Genomic DNA, 14,736 nt, shown 5'->3' with positions numbered 1-14,736 from the left:
ACCACTCTGATCTAAACAGTTGGCTCATCCTCCCTACAGCTCTGTTCCTCATCCACACAGGGTGCTGTACAGCAAGTTGCTACGTCACTCTCATCATACCTACACCATCTGCTAGGAGTTTACATGGCAAACATACTGCATGTGCTTCAAGTAAACAGCTATGTCTTACGTCTAAGTGAAGTCCATGGAGATGTGCATCAGTCAGGAGGTCCAGAAACAACAGGTCACGGAAAGCCTCCAACCTCAAATCAGGAGCTTTGCCATAGTCAAAGGCCTGTCAGGATAGTCTTGGTCCAGGGGTCTGTGCCTTTGCAGTCCGGGCAGTAGGCCAGCATAGTGTTTCCATAGTGGGCCATCCAGGAGCTAGCACTAGCATAGTTGGGGTGATGTACATGCATACAGGTACTTCTTGTCTGGGGCTCTCCAGGTAAGTTGTTCAAGCGGGTGGGCTGCAGTCTGTTTGTCATGTCCCTCCAATATAGTCAAGGGGTAAGGAGGATGGGAGAAAGGGGCTGCTGCGATAGGAAGGTGATTCGGGATTAGGGGATTAGGGCTGGGAGGCAGGACAGATGACAAACTTGAAGGGAGCAACTGTATATGTAAAGGTAGCATCTATTAAAACATGGATGGGGCTGAGGGCATGTGGGAAAGGAGTCACTGACAGTAAGGATCATGCTGTCTTCCAAACAGATCAGTACATGCTTATGCCTGTCATGGGCACTTCATATACCAGCGGCTTGGGGGTGTGGAATGCTCATGATGGATTGAGTAGGCACCAGAAGAGATGCAATGCTTTTAGCGTTCATGGGAAGTGCTGTGAAAAAAGGGATTTTAATGTTCTGGATCTCACTGACACTTGAAAATGGACTCTGGAAATTAACCATGTAAATGTTTGCTGTCACTGGCTGTCACTCTGGAACTTGCAACTGCGCAGTGGTGAGAAACATTGATTTCTGCAACCACATCTGCATTTGGCAAGCTAAGTACCTTAACCTGGTTAGGGGAGGGGACTGCAAAACCAAGCAATGTGATATCCTTCAAAGGACGATAACCCTACGTATAGACCCATTCACTGTATAGGATACACATCTGCAGCCTCCTCTTCCTTGAAACACCTATGCATTTAGCCAAAGAGTGGTAAATCTATGGAATTTATTGCCACAGAAGGCTATGGAGGCCAGGTCAATGAGTATATTTGAAATAGGGATAGCTAAGTTCTTGATTGCATAGGGGATCAAAGGTTACGGGGAGAAAGCTGGAAAATAAGATTGAAAAACCTATCAGCCATGATTGAATGGCGGAGTAGACACAATGGGCCGAATAGCCTAATTTCTGCTCTATGTCTTATGGTCATTGGCTCATTGTGTGCTGTACACCTCCCAGGCCCAAACATTGTTGATCATTTCATTGGAAAATGACAACTTTTTTCTACTGAGACCACATTGCTGTACTAATATCTATACATCTGGAGAACTTTCTAAATGTGATGTTCACGTTGCACACAAAATGGTGCAGCAACTTCTCCATAGCACATCATGCATGCAAACTGGTATGTGGTCTCAAGGTGTGACAGTTACAATAGGAGCTACACAGAAACACAAATAGATGTAGTGACACTCTGAGCATGTTTTAACAGACGTGAGACTTTAATTCCAGTGAAATGCCACCCTTGTCTGTTTTTTTTTTATCAAGGTGCAGCTCAGGTTCTGTAGCTGGGTTGGAGGGAGCCTGTTCTGCAGTGGAGACCATTGATCTTGGAAGTTTTATTGGGTGACCCTGGAGACATTTGTGGTTAGAAGGTTCAATATGCTGAGTCTGTCCTTGTCAGAGAGAAGTACACACTCCCTGGTTTGAACTGTTTCACATGTGAGGTTGCAAGCAGGCTGGAGGAGAAAATGTCCATCAATCTCAAGAGTCTCCTGTTAGGAAATCTCTGCAAGGTCTGTTTATGTTTCCTCTTCCAGCTGGAACTGACCTGTGAACTGTAAGGTCAAGGTGGCCCATTCCCCATCTCCCTAACATTGGTGCTGAGGACCATTGACTAGAGCAATGGGGTGCAGATCTGTGTTCAACTCTAACAGACCCTGAGGATGCTGAACCTGGCTCTCGCTAGCAGCCATCAACCTTTCCCTGGAGGCAGCCAGCCAATCAGATGCCTGAGTCAACTGTGTCCCCATGGTGTAGTTGCAGTCTAGTACCTTTGGATTATCAAGGCCATTGTCTGCCACAAAACACTTGGTGTTTCTGTGTTCGCTTGTGCTGTGCACGTGCACCAAGCCTCTGTATGCAAACACCACTAGGTCCCCTCTTGCCTTTGACTGAGCAGGTGCTTGGTCTCTGGCAATGACCTTGAACGCTTCTTCCTTCACCTCCAGGAGTCAGCAGCAGAGATGTGGCAGTCATCTGCTCACCAGCATGTGCTCCCAACTGTAATTTAGCAAAGATTCCCAACAACGTGTTAGGATTTGAGCTGGGGGTGGTGGTTGGAGGTTGTTTGATGGGGTGGGGAGAGAAGGCAGCCAGTTAATTCTTCCCCTGGGGCTTCATTCTCAGAGATGCTGGAGGGCTATCCTTGCATGGCAGCCCACTTGACATTGAGACAGTGGACATACACTTAATCTGCAGGACAAAAAAAGAGAGAAACCATCACAGCCAAGGGTTATAATTGTATGCAATGAAAGACACTGAAAGTGGGGTTTATGTGAGAGCTGCTCTGAATGAATAATAGTACTTACTTACTTGGCTGACATGGATGAGATGTGCAGAGGAAGGTGGTGATAGTGGTAATATCACTGGAATGATTCAGAACCACAAGCTGGGACATGGGTTCAAATTCTACCATGGTAGATGATGAAATTTGAATTAAATAAAATCTGTAGTTAAAAGCTGGTACAATTGCAACCACTGTTGATTGTTGTAAAAAGAGATCTCGTTCACTAATGTCCTTCACATAAGGAGATTTTCCAACCTTACCTGATCTAGCCTACATGTGACTCCAGAACCACAGTAATGCGGTTGACTTTTAACTACCCTCTGGACAATTAGGGATGGACAATAAATACTGACTAATAGCTACACTTATGTCCCATGAATCAAATAAAATAAGGGGGAATGAGACTAGCTTGCCTCTTCACCACTTCATTGACTGGAACACCTGGGTACCTGTACGTAAAGTGTGTGCCAATTTTTCCTGAACAGTCATGACCAAGGAATAGGTGATGAACTGTGCAGGGCTATTCCAGACTCCCAGCACTTGGACTGGGTATGTATTGGTATTTTAAAGATGGTGTGGATGCCAGGAGTGTCCTTTTATTCTGGGATATTGGTAAGTAGCAAATTCTTTTGGCTACGGTCAGTGATAGAATTGAGGTGACCTCAAACTAAGGAGGTATCTTTTGGGTGTGGTAGGTGGTTAATAAGGTGAGTTTGGTGAGAAATATCAGTAGGTCTCACAGAGAGAAAACCTCCATAAAACTCAATTAAATTAACAATTAGACAAAAAAGTTAGATTTAGCCTGTAATTACAAACAAACATAAATGCGTAGACAAACTAAATAGTAGGCACTAATGTTAACAAGAAGGTGGAGTCTGAATGGTGATAAGTGTGTTGGGTGGGAGTGGGGAATAGAATTGTAGTTTAAAATCCTGGAAACCGAAACTTCTGGGCAGTCTGAAGTCAGAACAGTTTCTACTTCTTTACACTGAGAGAGTGTCAGTTTCCTTTCTATATTTTCCTTTAGAGTTCCTGCTTTCAGCTAGGTCATAACTTGTTTTAAGTTTCTCCACCTGCTCCATCTCCTCAAATCCAATCTTTTAGGTATATTAACCTCCCAGCATATTTCCATGGAATTTAAACTATTTCCTACAGTTAAAACTTTAATTCTAAGACTACCACAGGACGTTGTCACTGCTGTGGTCAGTGGTGTTCTTTGTATTTTGGTGTGCTGTCCAACATCTACAGACCAATATTACAGACCAATCACTGCTAAAAGTTTCCAGTATGAACTATGACACCCATGATGAAGTGTGAAAGTGTTTAATTCAGGTAGGACAACGGTAGATTTAAATACCTGCCAGAACTACAACTCAGTCTAATCGCTGTTTTCTCTGCACATGTTAAATTGGGAGCAACGTTAAAACCAATTAACAAGGAACGCATTAATGACCATCAAGGAGATTAACTATGTTAATACGTATTCATGTCTCTGTAATAAGTAAATCCTGATGTTGTCAAATAGCTTCTCATAAGAATCTAGACACATCCCCATTAAACTTAGATGCAAACATGTTAAAAATGGAATGTAGTCCTGATTAAAAATTCATTGATTTTAATTGTACAACCCATTTTTGGGAATTAGAACTCCTCGTGCATCAAAATATTATTTGAATGTTGAAAATATTTTTAGGTGAATAAAAGCCATCTGCACTCAGAGTTTCTGTAGAAATTTTAAAAAAATTATTATGGATTCATTTTTGAGTGGCCTGGTGTGCGTGAGTAGAGACAAGCCTTTAATTATTCATTATTCTGCTCGCCTAACTTCAATTTCCTGTAGTCTGTTATACAGACCTATTCATGTCTGTAATGATCCAAGGAGGCGCATCGGCCAGTCTTGCTCATTTGAATGAGGTTTTAGAACTCCAAACAGTTCAAACCTACAGATTTCAATCAAATGAAAACTCAAAGATACGCAATGGTGATTAACACAATTTGACAACATTTATTTACAGCCTGAAGAAAGTACAATAGCCTGTACCTACTATTGTGAAATGTTTACTTCATGTTTCACACTTAGCTGTCCTATTTTGATCATCGCACTTTAAAGAGCATTGAGTTAAAGAATCAAGTCAGGATGAGTAATTAGGAAACCAGACCAATAAACAGAATATGTATCAATTAAATGACTGAAAATATTTTCACAAAAGACTTTTCTGTCATTTTACTCCCTGTAACTGAAGACTGGGTCTATGATCTTTGACATCCTTCCAAACTAGATGCAAAGTCTGTTTGTGCCACCTGCCGAAAGCTATACTCAGTAAGCCCAAACCATCAGTAAGCAAACCCTTTAAACTATGGGGAAGTCTAGAACAAATCACTCAGCCTCCTCTTCATTCATTTATGAATTTTCATTCATGAAAAGTGCCTGAGATGTTCTTTCACCAGTGTAGCATACTGATTTGCATAATCAGTCTTCCACCTGATTTATGCTCTAACACTGTTGTGACAGATCTATGCCTTAAAGAGATGTATTTTGTCCAGTGTTTCTTTTGTGAAGAGAGGTTGAACAGAGGTAGCATGTGATCTGCTTCAAACTAATAAAGTAAACAGCTTGTGAGGCCTTTTTTTTAAGCATTGAACAACAGAAGCAACCTGAATGGGTGAGATCATGCTCCCACAGAATCAGGATTTTGAATTTAGTTTTCAGTAGCTGTTGGAATTGTGAAAGCTGCTACATTTCTATCTTTGCTATAGATAAAAGTTTGGGTTCTCTTCCTGCTGTTAGAGTTGCATGTGAGTCAATCTATTTTACTGACTTTGCCTTTGCCATGGGTGTGTTTATGGGATGTTACTATATTGGAACAGTTAATGAGCAGTTTATTGTTTTGTTAAGTATTTTGATAGCATTACAGTTACGCCAATTCTCTTTTATTTCTATTTTGTCTGTATTTTGACAGTGTGTTTTGTTTCAATTCTGTTTTACCAATCAAATTACATCCAGAATGCAAGGACTGGCACTTGCCTTTAAAATAAGAAAAGGTCCGGGTGTAGGCTATCTCCTTGATATGTTTTGAGGTGGTTTCGTTTGGTCCATTGAAGGGTCCCTTAAATTTAAATGAATGGGAAGTCTTGCACCATTGCTTGTTATCCCCTGACTTGCACTCTTTTGCTAGTGTAACCTAAATCAAGAATCAGCAGGCAAAATGCACTACCACAAGGAGACCAAAGGTCAGCTTGGAATTTGGTATGAGGCCTCATTTCAAACACTTGTTGGCATCTATCACGTTTCCAGAAATAGTGTGGTCAATTTTGTATAGTTTCAGGTCACTTGCCTGAATATCAATGGCTCTCAGATACATCCTTTGGGAACATGGGGGAGTATGTGGGGAGGTGGAAAGGCCACAGGAGCAGATGATGATAACGGATCGGACCAGCCTTAGGACATCTTGTGGAGATGAATGGAGTTCTCCTGTTCATATTAGTACAACGTCAAGCCCGAAAAAACTAACTTGATCGTGATAACAGCTTGGGCACAGTAAAATATTTTTGGGCCATTTTCTATTTTTGTAAATATTTCTTGCACAGATGTTGAGTATATTTGATAAAAAAGAACATGTTAGATGGATAATTTATTCAGTGAACTCAGTATCCAGTTTTTTTTACTTGATTTCAGCTTCTTAATATCATGATACTTACGACTGCTCTTTATGCACATATGTCCCTTAAATGGTCCCATCAGAGAGTGCTTAGGAGTCATGGCTGACTGAAGTCCTAAATGACAAGAAAACAGCACATGCAAATGGTGACACGCAAATTTGTTATACTTCAACTAAGCAATCCTGGTATCTGTTAATAAAAGTGTAAAAAAAAACACTCCCAAGTTTCCCAACTTATTGAAAATTTTCAATTTATCAAGCTGTTTGATTAAAGCAGCCTTTCAAGAACAAAATGTATTTCCGTGCCAATCACATCATTTTTCTATTTACACCAAAAAATGCTGTGACTCAGAAATCAATTGGAGATATGTGGATTTACACATTTCACAGCTATTACTGATTTACTGTAGCAGTACGTGATTTAATATTTATGCAGTTCAATTTTACCAAACCATATCTTCCAGCTTTCAATGTTTTTTTTTAAACTAGGAGCACTACATTGTCATTTTAAGGAGTGACACAAATAAGCTGTTTCTTAATGCTTCCTGTGTGTTTATGGATGTGCTTCCTTCCAGGACTGTTCCTTGCTAGAAGGCTGGTCATGGAAACACCCCTTTTGTATCCATGATACTGTAATGCTCACTATACCACATTTATAAATACTAAAATTAAGTTTAATCTAATTACGACTCAATAAATAAAGGGAGTGTTTAGCACTAACTTGTATTTACATAAAAATTGTAATACGCTAAAATGTTGCAAAGTACATGAGAGAAGTATTAACTATCAGAATTCAATATTGAACCATATCGGATTATTAGAGAAACAGCAGGTCTTTCAGCTTTTGAGCCTGCTCTACCATTCCAATCATGGCAGATCATCACTCTCCATTCCTTATTCCCGCACTATCCCCATGCCCCTTGATGTTATTAGCAACTATCTATCAATCTCTTTCTTGAGCTTACTTAATAATTGAGCTTCCTTAACCCTCTGGGGTACAGAGCTTTGAAGATTTACCTAATGAGGGATTTTAGAACAGAGGATCAATAATTTGGTGGGTTTGAAAGACTGTCTTGTAGCAGGAAAGAGAGAAGAGGTTTAGTAAGGAATTTGAGAGGTCTGGGGATCCCCATGCCAACTTTGGTGGTGGTGGCATTTAGTAAAGTGGCAGGAAAGTGGGTAGGGACCCACCTCTGTCCTGTACAAATCCATGTTGGAAAGATCAGGAGATGGTCTTCCGTCCCTGCAGCCAATTGTAGCAGCCTCATCACCTCACTCAAGATGTTATCTCAGTTTTGGATATGTAAAGCAAACAAATCATTGTGTGTTTAATTGCTAGTACATGGGAAGAATGATTCTTCGTTCAAATGCACAAAGATTATTAAATCATGAAGTAAGGACTTGGCAGACAGCCTACCGTGCCTTACTGCTGAATCCCCTAAGCTCCCCATTTCCCCACAGACACCACTGTTAAGATCCCCTGCCATTAATGCTCACCCCTTGAGTGGGACATGGCCTCTGATGCTTTACACTATGGCTGCAATACAACTTCAACAATGGCACTACTGTCCAAAATCCTTATAATTGGCCAGAAACACTCAGCAGTTGTGACCTCTGCACCCGGGGTCCTGATCCCAGGGAAAGGCCCACTATGGTCCTGTTGAATTCATGATTGACAGGTACTATCAGTGAACATTTTTGGAAAAAGGCAATGTGGAGAACTTAACAGTTCTCCAGGATGTCTGTGGAAACACCCATCACTGGCACAGGATTTCACCCTTGACAACCAAAGACACAACCTTCAATAGTGGAGTAAATAAATTGAAGGATATGCAAAAGGTTGGAATTTGTGGTGGATATAAAGGTGGCAGGATTTGAGGAGATTATAGTAAGATGACGTCATGGAGGGATTTGAAAACAAAACTGACAACGTCAAAGATCTTGAATGAGAAGCCATAAGTCAAAAAGCACAGAGATAATGGGACTTGGTGCAAATTAGGAACTGGACAGCAGAGGTTTCAATCAGCTGAAGTCTATGGAGTTTGGAAGATGTGATACAGTCCATAGCAGCATGGAAACAGTTAAGTCACAAGCTAATAAAGATTTGAAGATGGGAGGAAGATTGTTAAACAATCATTGCATTTCTACAGATGGTTATTACGAGATACAAAACAAATAAAAGGGGACATAACAGTGATGGAATCAGATTCAACAGGACCCTTAAAGGGGAATTGGACAGATCATAGAATTATTTGCATGAGATAGGGAAAAAGCACAACAGTAGCATTAATTGAAAAGCATGTTCAAAGAGTTAGCAAAGGTATGATGGGCTCAATAGTCTCCTCTTGTATTCTACGATTGTATTATAATGAGCACTCATCTTCAATTCAATGCTAGTCAGCAAAAAATCTTGCAATACATTTTATTAAAATTTTGAGATTCTATTTTAGAATCATGTTGACAGAACTGGGTTGAAATGTTCTGGTAATAATGAACATGTAAATGTGGGCGATCTTCCTTTTTTAATCAAAATATCCAGCTTTTTCAAGAGCAAATACATCATCATCACTGTGAAGTATATTCAGCTTCAACATATATCATTTAATTTCCTTATCTATATGTACTGATGCTTTGGAATATAATTGTTTTTGCTGATTATCATTGGAGGCAATCTTCAGAGATTTAGTCCAACAACATGGTGAAGTTGAATGAACATTGGTAGGTGCAACTATTAGGCAGCATATTTCATTGAAAGAAATAATTTATTTATGTGATGCCACTGGTAATTTATGTATAAATAAACAGTGGTAGATAAAAAGTGGAGAACTGTACAGCCATTATTCATAGAACAGCAGGCTCATGAAAGCCTCAAAAAATGTTATTAAAGGCCTTACACCTGGAACTCAGCAGAGTTTATAGAAAAACAATTGTCAGTCAGGTCACAATACTGTAATTTTATTTTACATCATCACAATAATTGATTATACTACATCCAAATTTGACAACTCATTCATTATGCTTAACATGGTAAGAACATTTGAAATCTGCTCTGAAAGTTGAAATGAAATAAGAAAATTCTTTGTTGTCTTTGTTTCTTGACTATCAATCTTGACTATCTCTCAATGATTATTTTTCTAGAACTTGTCAGTGAAGTCAGGATGAAAGATATTCCCAAAAGTGAAAAGGAGCTGCTTTCCTGGAAAGGGCTAAAAAATGACATAAATAAAGTACCCAATCAATTCAGTCATGCAAAATGAAATAATGATAATTTTTGAATGAATGCTTAGCTATCTAAAAGAGCATTCAATGGAGAGATCCAAGCTGGCGACGATTCAATTGGTCTGCCTTGCTGAGCTCTGCATCAGAACCTAGACAAAGTGGTGATTCACCCTCCCTTTCTCACCCATTGTGGTAAAACTCATTGGTTTTTGACCCCCAGAATTGCCAAATGTTAGTGTAATTGATTAAGAAAAATGACTGAGGGAAAAGGACAGCAAGGATTGCACCAAGCAGGGCACTCCCATGTTGCAACAGATACGTCAGCGGCCACAGCGTTGGCCTCCACAAACGCCCCAGGGGACTTACCTGTGGAGCCCAGCCTGGTCTCAGAATTCGTGAAACCCCAAGAGAAGATTGATTCAGTGATGGAGGAGACCCAGACTGGGCTGGAACTGATTTACGCCATGCTGCAGAAGCATGACCAGGAGATCCAGCGTCTTGGGCAGGGCATCGTGGAGGTGGAGCAGCAGACCGTGGCTTCTGAAACCGCGGCAGAATCCTTGGTGAGTCAGGTCCAGGCCCTGGAACGGCAGATATGGGCCTTAGTAGAGCAGGTCGACGATCTCGAAAATTGAGACCGTCGGAACAGCATCCGCTTGATCAGGCTGTCGGAACAGCATCCGCTTGATCAAGCTGCCGGAACAGCAACCGCTTGATCAGGCTGCCGGAACGGGAGGAGGAAGGTTAGCTTCTGGAGCAATGGCTCCCGCAGTTTTTGAAGCTGAAAGTCGGGGTGGGCCGGGTGCGGGTTGAGCGGGCCCACTGGGTCACAGTGCACAGGCCCGAATTGGACCAGCGCCCCAGACCGGTCCTAGTTTGACTGGTCCTAGCACTATAGAGATAAACAAATGGTGCTGGAAGCTTCTAGAGCACTGGGGAAGGATCCACAGGCTCTGACATACAAAGGATCAAGAATTATGTTTTTCCAAGACTTTTCTGCAGCTGTGATCCATAAGAGGAAGGCCATTGATGAGGTGAAAAGGAAGCTAAGGGTCTTCCGATATCATGGTTGGGTAGAAAAGCTCTGCTCAATGAATGTTTTTCCTCGTTTTTTTATATCCCATGCCAATGCTCCCTTTGATGCTGCCTTGGCAAGCGCTATGGAAGCTTCACAGTTGTCTTGGCTCTTTTATCTGGCATCATAGTGGCCTCTTATTAAGCTCGCCAAATTGCAGCTTTTGCAGGGAATGGGGGGAGTGTGGATTTTCCAGATTTTAAGAAATATCAATTAAGTTCCCGATTATCCTATTGGCTGATTGGGCTTGTCAGGACCTGCGGTCAATTTGGCTGGACATCAAGACCTCCCAGGCAAAATGCCCCCTCATTAATTTGTTGTTTATGGACAAGATGAGGACTGTTATGGACCATTGCAGAAATCCGATTGTCCTCAACATGGTTAAAGCATGACAATAATGCAACAAGGTGAGGGCAATTCACGAAAAATGTCCCCTTTTACTTCCATAGTAGGAATGTTAGGATTCCAGCCAGGATCGATGGATTCTGAGAGTTTAGAGGAGTCTCCATAATGGGAGATTTATTTGACGGGGAGGTCATGATGTCATTTGAGCAGTTGAGCCAGAAAGATGTACTATCTAGGAGGGATGTCTTTCTTTATTTTCAGATTATGGACTTTATACAGAAAATTACTAGATTAATAACGGTTAGTCCCTCTAAGTCGGAAGTGGAGAGGAGAGTACTTCAGTCCACCAGTACTCTCTCAGTTCGCACCCTCTATCATTTATTAGGATACAATCCAACAGGTTTAATTGGAAGCACACTAGCTTTCGGAGCGACGCTCCTTCATCAGGTGATAAAGGAGCGTCGCTCCGAAAGCTAGTGTGCTTCCAATTAAACCTGTTGGACTATAACCTGGTGTTGTGTGATTTTTAACTTTGTACACCCCAGTCCAACACCGGCATTTCCAAATCATTTATTAGGAGGTAGTGTTTTGAAGGACATTGATTGACTGTGCAGAATCTGGACTCAAGATGGGGGCTGGAGATCTCGTCAGAGGCGTGGGAGGATATGTGGGAGAACGTAAGGAAGATTTTGATTTGCAATAGGAAACAGGCTATGCAACTGATGATACTCCATGGGGGTTATTTGGCACTGAAGCAGCTTGCAAAATTTAAGACAGGAGCGCCCCCAATTTGCCCCAAATGTAAAATAGATATTGGCACTCTTACTCATTGTTTGTGGTCATGCCACAAGCTTCATAGGTATTGGGGCGCGATCACGAATGTTTTGGAAGGGGTCTTAGGAACTGAGGTCAAGGTAGATCCGGGGTCCCTCATCTTGGGTTTGCCAAATCTCCCCTCTTTGGATGCACTTGGGAAGAAACTGTTTAATATTCTGTCATTTTGTGCAAGGAAGAGCATCCTGATGAGCTTGAAGTCGGAAAATTCCCCAAGACTCTCAGGGTGGCATAGGTTAGTTATGGAGCACATCCCCCTGGACTTCCTTACAAGAATGGTGCACCAGAAAATGGAACTCTTTTATAGGATGTGGCAGCCCTTTTTGAACTATATAGATGCAGTCTTGTCGGCTATATTGCTCAGGACCTTTGTGTAGCCACGAGGGTTGCATCTACCCTGGGAGAAAGAATTCCGAACAAATGTGTATAGGCCAACTGAAGCTCCCAGTGGTGGGGAGCTTTGGTGGGATTGCGTCGAGTGTTGTAACTTAATTTAATTTGCCTTGGTTCAATTTGGTTTAATTTAGTTTTGTTGGATTTAGTTATTTATTGAATTGTAGTTTGCGTAGTTTTTTTCTTCTAAATTGTTTGTAGAGTAAAGTTGTTGTTTGTTTATTGTTATTGTTGTTAATAGTATAAGATTGTTATGCTCTTTTGTAGTAATTTTCTAATTTTGTAAAAAGTTCAAAATCTTTTTCTCAATAAAAATATTGACAAAAAAGGGCACTCAATAATATGAACAAAATTAAAATAATTTTAAATTGCAGGAATGCTGTGGTGACCCCAGCTACAGGTAATTTTCTATTGTTATTTCAGCTTGAAACAGAATAGAAACTGTAGAGATAGGAACAGGTGGCATGGTCAGATTTACATTCTCTTTGAGTCAAGCATTCTTGGGTCTTGAATAGAAGAATTGATCCATTTTAACAGTGCAGCAACAAACCAGTGGGAAGCTGGCATCACACATTGTACCTCCCTGAATTTCCTATTTATTATTGTTAAAACTGATAGCACAAATTCGAAGAATGCTTCTCAAAGTCAAAGCTTTCGGCCAATTTGATGGGAGACAATCATGAGCATCCCTCCAGAAATTAATCACTGGTGTTCTATTATTTCTTGAAACAAAATAAACTTTTTTTTAGAAAACTTTCATTTTAAAAAGATAGGATTGCTGATTATAACTAAGACACTCTTCTGAAATAAGGTGATCTATGTAAATAGATTTGTTTGTTTGGTAAGATTTGATTAATTAGTTACAGGCCTGAAGCTTCCTAAACAAAATTGCCTATTTCAGGGTGCTATCTACGTGATCCAGTAAGCAAATGGAGGCAGAGAGGTTCTCTGGTGAAATCTTGCAAGAGAAGTAGTGTTCACGATTTCCATATCAGAAGACATTCACTACATCTGATCAAAACAATAGGGCATGACCAAATATCACCTGTTTATGTCCACTTACCTTCTTGAAAATCACTACTACTTGTAATGAGAAAAAAATAGAGCTTGGATAAATAAAGTTGCTTGACCAACACAAAAATAAAAGTTGGGATAAATTTTGCTCCATCTGGAGAGAGGTTGGAAGTGTGGTACCGCAGGGGAAACCATGGTTCACAATCCCAAACACTATTCACTAATAATCTGACCTTGTGTATTTGGACCATAATCTCAAAAGATTCAACCAACAGTAAAGAGAATGCTTAAAGGCTTAATGAAGACACAAGATTGTGGAAGGAGGAGACAGGTACAGCACATTTCCATTTGAGGAGTCAGTGCTAAGGGGTTCATCAATTGAAATTTGTCATTAAAAATAATAGAAACAATCCTTATATTGGAGGTTTGACTGGAACATAACATCATTTGCTAAACCAAATGAGGCCATTGCTTCCTCTTATGGAAAATTCGCTTTGTAAAGTAATGGAAGATATTACGCGGATGGAAAGAGATGGATTAGTTTTGAATCATTTTAGCAGAAAGCTGGTACAAACGATGGTCTGTCCTGAGTTTTGTGCTGCGCATTAATGAGGCTGTTCTGTGCAACAATTAAGAACATCGATGCACTTGATGCTACATAACACACTCTCGCGTGATTTAAAAGATTATTTTAAGAAATCTCCCTTTGCCCACGTTTTTTTGTAATGCCGGCTAATGGATATGGTAATATGGTAAACCTATAAATCAAAATAAAATTTATTGTTAGGAAATGTTTTTACAGTACTGAATTTCAGGAGCTGATGCTGAATAAATCCAGGTTTTTAAAACTATAAGAACTTCAAAGTTGCAGCTCCGTTATAAACTTGATTGTGAAAACAATCCTTCACATCTGAACTTTATCAATTCTCAATGTTGCATTATACTGAGCAAAATTTTGCAAATTAACTCACGTTGAAAAGTGAATATCGTTTCTCTTACCCTTTTGAGTTGATGTTATTTTCTTACAGTAAGGATTTATACACTTCCCTGCTGCTGGCATCATGTTACAGCAGGATTGTATATGGACAGTGGAAATAACCAATCAGATACAGGTTACTGTGGGGCACGCTTGACATTTGACCAATTAGAAAGTGCTGTGGGCTGGAATTCTATTAGATGTCACGTTCATCACCATGCCAACGCCGAGTTGTCATTGATCGTCTGGTTACCGAACGCAAATATTCACATTGCGCAAAGTTGTTATAAATCAATGTAATGAAACACAGACAGAACCTATCAGAAAGTACTGGGTCATTTATTCTAACACTGATACTTAAACTTCACTTCAACACCTTCCAACCTGTGGGACCGCAGTTGGCGATAGGAGCAGAGAGTGGCCGCTTGTTTGGACTTGTCCCCCGATGCACCATCGTGACCTGTCCAGAAGCGCCGGCAGAAACTTGGCTCCCCAAGAGAAATTAGAT

At 40.6% G+C, this 14,736-nt stretch overlaps 1 protein-coding gene across 5 annotated transcripts in view; it reads right to left on the bottom strand.

Annotated features, from left to right (window-relative positions):
• Positions 1 to 14,313, bottom strand: part of LOC122552827 (spermatogenesis-associated protein 7 homolog) — a 210,257-nt gene extending 195,944 nt beyond the window's left edge. For 2 of the 5 annotated variants that reach the window (XM_087990967.1, XM_043695811.2), the window contains exons 1-2: positions 14,252 to 14,313; positions 6,413 to 6,487 (exon numbers count right to left, since the gene is read on the bottom strand). In XM_087990967.1, coding sequence (XP_087847093.1) covers positions 6,413 to 6,487; positions 14,252 to 14,312 — 136 coding nt within the window. In that variant the 5' untranslated portion in view covers position 14,313. Of the gene's footprint in view, positions 1 to 6,412; positions 6,488 to 7,563; positions 7,672 to 9,957; positions 11,091 to 14,251 lie in introns of those variants that run through there. The other 3 variants (XM_043695810.2, XM_087990969.1, XM_087990968.1) reach the window with 3 other exon arrangements.
• Between the last annotated feature and the right edge of the window lie 423 nt (positions 14,314 to 14,736).

This window comes from Chiloscyllium plagiosum, unplaced genomic scaffold (genome assembly GCF_037043375.1).
Source record: "Chiloscyllium plagiosum isolate Xiang-an unplaced genomic scaffold, Cpla_swu_hap1 HiC_scaffold_10, whole genome shotgun sequence".
NCBI lineage: Eukaryota > Metazoa > Chordata > Chondrichthyes > Orectolobiformes > Hemiscylliidae > Chiloscyllium > Chiloscyllium plagiosum.
The sequence above is the reverse complement of the archived record's forward strand: the minus strand, read 5'-3'. Positions and strand labels throughout refer to the sequence as shown.